The sequence below is a fragment of the Balearica regulorum genome, chromosome 2, assembly GCF_011004875.1.
Source record: "Balearica regulorum gibbericeps isolate bBalReg1 chromosome 2, bBalReg1.pri, whole genome shotgun sequence".
NCBI classification, from domain to species: domain Eukaryota; kingdom Metazoa; phylum Chordata; class Aves; order Gruiformes; family Gruidae; genus Balearica; species Balearica regulorum.
This window is the reverse complement of record NC_046185.1, coordinates 56,161,646-56,169,993: the sequence shown is the minus strand read 5'-3', so window position 1 is coordinate 56,169,993 and position 8,348 is coordinate 56,161,646. Positions and strand designations below refer to the sequence as shown.

General features: G+C 43.6%; 1 protein-coding gene across 10 annotated transcripts in view; it reads right to left on the bottom strand.

Annotated features, from left to right (window-relative positions):
• Positions 1-1,281: 1,281 nt before the first annotated feature.
• The window catches only part of PTPRM (protein tyrosine phosphatase receptor type M), a 512,931-nt gene continuing 505,864 nt past the window's right edge, over positions 1,282-8,348 (bottom strand). For all 10 annotated transcript variants that reach the window (XM_075744400.1, XM_075744401.1, XM_075744406.1 and 7 more), the window contains 2 exons: positions 7,172-7,307; positions 1,282-2,178 (listed from right to left, as the gene is read on the bottom strand). In XM_075744400.1, the coding sequence (XP_075600515.1) occupies positions 2,125-2,178; positions 7,172-7,307 (190 nt within the window). In that variant the 3' untranslated portion in view covers positions 1,282-2,124. The remainder of the gene's footprint in view (positions 2,179-7,171; positions 7,308-8,348) is intronic.

The following is an 8,348-nucleotide window of genomic DNA, read 5'->3' as shown; positions in this document are numbered from 1 at the left end:
TTAGTGTCCCACAAAGCAGCATGCTTGGCTGGCATACCTGCTCTGTCAAGCTGGTTGTGAGGAATATGATGTTAGAGGTTTGGATTTTGTTTCCTAACACTAGAGTTTCCAAAGGAATCAGAGTGTCTTCTGCAACAGGCTGAAGCACTACAGGGTTTATCCAAGGACCATCATTCTTCTCATGGCTGGGGTGGTTTTTCCCAAGTTCTTCAGGACCTCTGTGCAATTTATAGCAATGGCCGGTACCTGCCAGCTACATTTTAAAGCAATTTTAAGAGATGCTTTCCAGCTGCAGAGGATGCCTGTCCTCGTGTCTTCAGATCTGAAGCTTGCAATGGTTTCGAACTGGCAGTTGACAAACTGTGAATCATTCTGTTCAAGCTGGATCTCTTAGATTTAGAGGCTCTCAAAAACATTTTGACTTCGATACATTTATATAGATACTGCCCCCATCCCAGATGGCTAGCACATTAAAAGGATCTTTTTAAGAACTGAAATACTTTGCTGCTTTCTGGCATTGGGTTTCCATATAGCTTTGGAAGGCTTCGGTTCTGAGCAGCTGCTCTGTCTGCAATGTCTCCTTGATACTGTTGGGTGAAAGAAAGATCTGCAGTTCCAGCAGACGGTGCAGCGAGCCATTGCGGGCTCGTTCCCCATTCTTGCTGCTTCGCTGCTGCGCTTCCTGCATCCACGAACGTGAGGCAAGTCCCACCCTGGTCAAACACTGGTGAATGCTTGGGAGAAAGGGGAACCATCCAAGCACAGTGCAGCCATTCTCAGGACAGGCGAGAGCTTTAATGATGTAAACCTGTCCCCTGGCAGAAGTGGTAACAGAGCACTTCCACTCACTTTTTAACTCCCCCAGTCATTCAAGTCTTGGTACCTTTAGCACGAGGAATTACTTCACCCTCACGGCAGTTGTTCTTCCCAAGCACAAACGTACCGTCAGCCCTTTGGTAGCAGCAGAGAGCGAGCGACTGGCAGGGCATGCCCAGGGCTGCAGAGGAACGCTGTGACAAGTCTGAGTACTGCAAGCCCAACGTCATCTTTTCTTCATACAGCAGGACAATTTTCAGGCTCTGTCTTTGTGCACGTGCTTCTTTAAACGTACGATTCACCTTTTTTTCATATATTGGCGTGGCACATCTTGCTATTGGCTGGATCAACACTGGATCACACAATAAATGCGCTCTGGAGGTAGCTCAGTATTTACAAGAATTAATCTGAAAAGAGGCTTAGCTGAAGGCACTCAGATGCCAAGAGATATTAAATTAAACGAGATTTTATCATGTATGTAATTATTTATTGAGCTGAGAATCCATACAAGGTAAACAAATGTTTACACTATCATACAGTAAGCATTTCCAGGGCTTAATAAAAATGATTGTCACTCACTGTGCTTCACAAAAAAATTCATTTTAATGAATAAATAATTTGATGAAATCAAAAAATATTTACAATATAAACAAATGAAAAAGCTTTGGATATATTAATCTGAGCATCTTGTATTTTGCATTTTCTAACTGTATTTCTATCAAGATTCTCTCTCTGAAATGGTACAAAGTGGATAGAAATTACAACTCAACGAAGTTAACATGATTTGGTACATGTCTTTCCATTAGTTCAGATAAGCTACATATGATTCATTTATTATGCACGTGTTAGAATACAAACGTAACTAAAATCATATATTATCAAAATGCAGACAGCATTCTCCACAGAACAGAAATGTACACTAGGCTGTGACAATAACTGAGAATCACAGGCAACGAAATATAACAGAAAAGTACAAATTTCTTCATAAGAATATAATTGTGCTCTCTTATTTACCAGAGGACTATGCTGCTTCACCACGTCAATGGCTATGTATGAATACAGTGTTCAACAACTGCCATGTGGTTTGGTGTACGCTCATATGGGTGTCAAGCAGCGGCATTATAGTGGAAAATGGGCAGTGCAAGCAGTTTTATAAACATCTTTTCGGGCTCCTCAAAAGAGCCAATTATACAAAGCAGTATAAGCATAACACTGAGAAGTCTTCATCTCATTTACACAGATATCATGGAGCGGCTTGCTTTGTTTGTGGTGGTGAAAGGAGGAACTTTCTCTGTGCTGTTTATGCAATCAGCCAGAATTCAAGTATTCCAAAGCCACTTCATAGCAGAATTTGTATTGATCCTAAAAAATCAAAAGAAAACCACATAGTCAGATATTGAAAGAATTTAATTAAGGGGATCAATATTTCTCTTCTGTTAAAATTATTTACTATCAGCAGTTGTCAGTGGGAACCAGTTTGCAAATCCAATTTATATTCAGATAAGAAAATCTTTATATTAACCAGAACAATAGACACTACACACAGTAACTTAGGGTACTGCTCCCATTAGATGCCTATTTAGCTGCTCTAATACACTTGTATGAGAAAAATTGATTACACGTAAGCAAATTGACTTGCAACCCTTCTGCCATCTGTCAAAATGCTCATGTAGCACTTTACCAGAATTGGAGTTATTGAAATTCCTCCCTGGAAATGTTTATCTTAAAATAGACCCAGTGTCTAGTACTTTCCAGACCATAACTTTTATTTTAATGTTGATCATATACTTGCTACATTTCAGGGCGAGAACTGTTTACTGTTCCTCCTCTGTGTGCAGCCCAAACCCACAGTGAAATACTGTCCTCTCCCCGTGCAACAGGCAACTGGGAGATCAGGTCTGAGCGAAATGGGAGGGTGGAAGCAAGGGCAGGTAGCCTGGGAGAAATACAGAGAAACTGTCCGAGCAGCCAGGGAGCAGGTTAGGAAAGCCAAAGCCCTGACAGAAATTAGTCTGGCCAGGGATGTCAAGGACAAGAAGAAAAGCTTCTATAGGTATGTTAGTGATAAAAGGAGGATGAGGGAAAATGTGGGTCCCCTCTGGAATGAAACGGGTGACCTGGTTACCCAGGATACGGGGAAGGCTGAGGTACTCAATGACTTCTTTGCTTCAGTCTTCACTGGCAAATGCTTGAGCCACACTGCCCAGGGCACAGAAGGCAGGGACTGGGAGAATGCAGAACCACCCACTGTAGGAGAAGATCAGGTTTGAGAATATCTAAGGAACCTGAAGGTGCACAAGTCCATGGGACCTGATGAGTTGCATCCGCGGGTCTTGAGGGAACTGGCGGATGAAGTGGCCAGGCCGCTTGCCATCATATGTGAGAAGTCCTGGCAGTCCGGTGAAGTTCCCATCGACTGGAAGAGGGGAAACATAACCCCCTTTTTTAAGAAGGGTAAAAAGGAAGACCCAGGGAACTACAGGCCGGTCAGTCTCACCTCCGTGCCTGGCAAGATTATGGAGCAGACCCTCCTGGAGACTATGCTTAGGCACATGGAAGATAAGGAGGTGACTGGTGACAGCCAACACGGCTTCACTAGGGGCAAATCGTGCCTGACAAACTTGATGGCCTCCTATGATGGGGTTACAGCATTGGTGGATAAGGCAAGGGCAACTGACATCATCTACCTGGACTTGTGCAAGGCATTTGACACTGTCCCGCACGACATCCTTGTCTCTAAATTGGAGAGACATGGATTCGATGGATGGACCACTCGGTGGATAAGGAATTGGCTGGATGGTCGCACTTAAAGAGTTGTGGTCAACGGCTCAATGTCCAAGTGGAGAACGGTGATGAGTGGTGTTCCTCAGGGGTCGGTACTGGGACCGGCACTGTTCAACATCTTTGTCGGCAACACGGACAATGGGATCGAGTGCACCCTCAGCAAGTTTGCTGACGACACCAAGCTGTGTGGTGTGGTCGACACGCTGGAGGGAAGGGATGCCATCCAGAGGGACCCTGACAGGCTGGAGAGGTGGGCCCGTGCAAACCCCATGAAGTTCAACAAGGCCAACTGCAAGGTCCTGCACATGGGCCGGTGCAATCCCAAGCACGACTATAGGCTGGGCGAGGAATGGATTGAAAGCAGCTCTGAGGAGAAGGACTTGGGGTTGCTGGTTGATGAGAAGCTCAACATGAGTGTGCGCTTGCAGCCTAGAAAGCCAATTGTGTCCTGGGCTGCATCAAAAGAGGGGTGACCAGCAGGTCGAGGGAGGTGATCCTGCCCCTCTACTCCGCTCTTGTGGACCCCACCTGGAGTACTGTGTCCAGCTCTGGGGGCCCCAGTACAGGAGAGACATGGAGCTGTTGGAGCGAGTCCAGAGGAGGGCCACGAAGCTGATTGGAGGGGTGGAGCACCTCTCCTATGAGGACAGGCTGAGACAGTTGGGGTTGTTCAGCCTAGAGAAAAGGCGGCTCTGGGGAGATCTAACTGTGGCCTTCCAGTTTCTGAAGGGGCCTACAGGAAAGATGGTGAGGGACTGTTTACCAGGGAGTGATAGGACAAGGGTAATGGGTTCAAGCTGAAGGAGGGTCGATTTAGATTAGATATTAGGAAGAAATTCTTTACTGTTGGAGTGGTGAGGCACTGGAACAGGTTTCCCAGAGAAGTTGTGCATGATGCCCCCTCCCTGGAAGTGTTCAAGGCCAGGTTGGATGAGGCTTTGGACAACGTGGTCTAGTGGAGGGTGTCCCTGCCCACAGCAGGGGGGTTGGAACTAGATGGTCTTTAAGGTCCCTTCCAACCCAAACCATTCTATGATTCTACGATTCTATGAAATTAATTGGATTCATTTCAGTTAAGTTTTAGCAACTAAGTTGGGCCCTTAACAGCTCTGTTACCCAGGCTAAGTTTTCAGATGCCAACCCTGTGCTTCAAACACACACTTCAAATGCTTTGGGCATTCTGTAATAGACATTTTGTAATACCATGTGCTACCTCTGCATGAGGGCTGAAGAATTTCATAGATTTCCATGTTGTATGGATGTCGCATTGAGATTTTTACAAAAACCAAAGTTTTCAATGAAATTAAGAGATGAATCTCTAGGTGTGGAATGTAAAGATTGCCCTTTATCTAATCAGAAAGTGCATAACAAGTTTTGATAAAGCAGTCTTGAAACTATTTTTGTGAAATACTGTTATAATTCTGAGCATTTAATATTTTACCACAGTATTTTACAAAGGTAGATGAGTATTATTCTTATTTTTCAGATGTGGAAACTGAGGCAAACACACATTAATATAAGAAAGGTCACAAAGGATAAAGTCAGTAACAGCATCAGGAAAAGAACTCAAGTGTCCCGATTCCCTTTTACCATGAAACAATCTGCATGGAAATTGAAACCTTGCTAATTCAAATATTTGTTCCTACAAAGTAGTGGACCATGACTGAAGAGATGTAGTTCTAACTCTGCTTTGTCAGTGAATTATGTGATAATGGGGAAAATTCTGATCATCCCCTGCCTTCCTTCCTCTATCTGTAAAATAAGGAAAACGATACTGATCTCCTTCACAAGTGCTTTGAAATCATCTAATAAAAAGGCCTAACAAGACCCCAATGCCATCCAGACATTCTCAATACCATCCTCAATTTACTAAGAGCTATTTTTATATTCTAAAATAATACATTTAGCTTTTGATTAAAAAAAAAAAATCTCTGCTGAAAAATGGAGACAGCTGCCTGACAAATTTACACCTCGTGAACTGTCACGAACGGGAATTTATAGAGAGCGTTTTCTTCAACTGTGCATCTTCACACTGGTAATTTTCTTTTTATTTCTATAAAATAAATGAATAAGAGATCAGTGAGTTCTGTGGACTTAAGCTCTGGGAGAACGGAGAACAGCAGGCCTGCCAAGTCTCTATCCAAACTATACTATCTGAATGAAGAAGTAGGACATTTTTCTTAATATCTAGGAAATAAAAATGTATGGTTCTCAGCATGATGATTCTCCTCCTGAGAATATAAACTAGAGGAAGAGGAGCCAACTAAGCTGCTCCCTCCCACCACTGCGAAAGCACGATAGTTTCTCACTGATACAAGATTCACAGTTCCACATTGCTGCCTCATGGTGCTGCTTGTAAACTCCCTCCTCACTTTGCACAGCTGGCCACATCTGGCTCTTTTCCATGAGCCTGGCCAGAGTAGCATCTAGGGGAGGGTCTGGGACTTCACAGGTAGGCTAGATGAGAGCACTGCGATGGAGGATGTGGTGGGAGCTGTTCCTCTATGGGACAGATAAGGTGCAGTGATGGTGGGGAAGTGGGTGCCCCTACCCATCTGCTTGTGAGCTTGAAAGCCTCACTCTTCCCAACAGAAACTCCTGCTTTCTGCCCGTTCTCCAGTGTGTTTCACACCTAGATCTCAGTAGCTCACCTGAGAAGGGGGGGATCTCTCCTAAAATTACAAGAGGCTGGACCAGCTCTGTGAGATGCCTACTCTACACACTCTGTAGAAAAGATGTTGAAATATGACCTGAAGTTGTTTAACCAGAGCTTGCAAAATTAGTTCAGATTGGTTTAGCATCCCTGAAGCTGCCCAGATGCTGCTTCCTCCTGCCTATGATGCTAAATTCAATACAGCTGCCTCTTAAGCAGCCACCTCTACAGCAGGATGTTGTAAAACAGTGTCTTTTATAGCCCAGGCTTCAGAATAGGGTATCATCACGCTACACCCATCTCCAAGTACAGAACTACACACTGGAGTGTAAGAACCTGCTGGTTTAAGCTGTTCTGCAGCTCTTGTGGCATAGCAGCTGGCACTTCAGCAGTTCTCCATTTAAAAAAAAAAAGCCTCATAAAACACTCTCTAGGAAAATAATTGCACATGGCCCCTTGTTTCTGAACTTCTTTAATCTTTCTATGAGATAGAGCAACCATAATTAAATGCAATATTCTGGATGTCAAACTGAAATTCATGGCTTTGATAAATATTAGGCGATTAAGCTATTTATAAAATATATAATTTGAAAATCTGCCATTTCATTTTACATAACTATTATTTCTACCATGCAAGGGCTGCTCTCCACTTGGCTCAGCCTGCTAGAAAAGAAAATTAATAAGGATGTTCGGCTGAAAGTTTAAAACTCTTAAAAAATTCAAATGAACAGAGACAAAGTCTCCTTGGGAAGAAAGCAGTGTAAAAATACTCTTACAAGTGAAGTGACTTCATTATCCCCTTTGAAAATTACTTCCTTGCTTTGTGAACAACTCCCACTGCAAATCTTGGAAATCTTACTGAGTCTTCTGAGAAAAAGGAACATTTTCTATTTAGTGGTGCAGTTAAAAAGCTCGTACCAGAAGGTCCACCATGTTAGGCTTATTATTCCTCAGTGTCTTCACAGCATGGAATACGTCAACAGCCCTCTGATGTCGAAGCATTTCACAAACAATACTGATTGCACAAAATGTCCCACTGCGGCCGCCTCCATTCCTACAATAAAAATGATAAAATGGCTTAGTTACAATTGACTCTATGTTACAAGTTCGTACAGCACCAGGGATGGCTACAGAAGGCATGAGTTCCAGTAGGGAGAAACCACAGAACATTACTGCCCCCACAGACTGCCAAACGTTAGGCAGAACGTGATTTTTAATTGGAATTAATGGGCTGAATGATCTCAAACCTACGATTGAGAATTCAACAGGCTGAAAGCCTGGATGGAATTGAACCGCTGAGTTTTGCATCACCCTTCAGTAAGCACTTGAGACAGCACAAAGAGGATGCTAACATAAGAACAAGGTACTTTTAGATTCAGTTCAACACCCCTTTGCACTGTAAACACACAAGGTTGCAACGAGCATCAGGCCTGGAAATGTCACAGAGAAAGTGGATCTTTGAGTTCTTCTATTCCAGATCCTGGTGCTTTCCTCCTGGACCTGAAGGCGTTTCGAGGGAACAGCAAAAGCGCCCCGAGTCTCGTTTGTAGGAGCCCTTCTGGTGGCTGGACATTTGGCATGGCACGAGGTGGTGCTGCCATACTCCCCTGGCAGCTGCGCTCAGCCCCTGGCAGCAGGCAGAGGCTGCCTGGCAATGCCTGCTTCTGACACGGTACGTGTTCCCCCTCCACCCACAGTATCAGAGGATGAGCACCCAAAGTGACTTGCTAACAAAGAAGCCAGGCACAAATGTTCATATGCATGATCAAATGCAGTATTTAATAATACTTTATCACCGGTTATTTTTAATCTTTAAGAGAATCTCTTTCTTTCTGGAAACCCTATTATTTCTACAGCTATTCTAATCAGAATCTTTAGGCTGCGCTTCATCGAAAATAATAAACCTTAATAATTACCAGAGCGCAGACTAGTTAGGTAGCAGGTCTTTCAAACCAGCTTCGCAAATGGTTGATTTTCAAAGGAAGATACAACGTCGCACATCTGTCACATCCAGGCAGTATGAAAAGAATGCTCTCTGCTGCCAAAACATTGCCTGATATTGTGGGACTCTTTGAGAATTTTAATTAAAATAAAG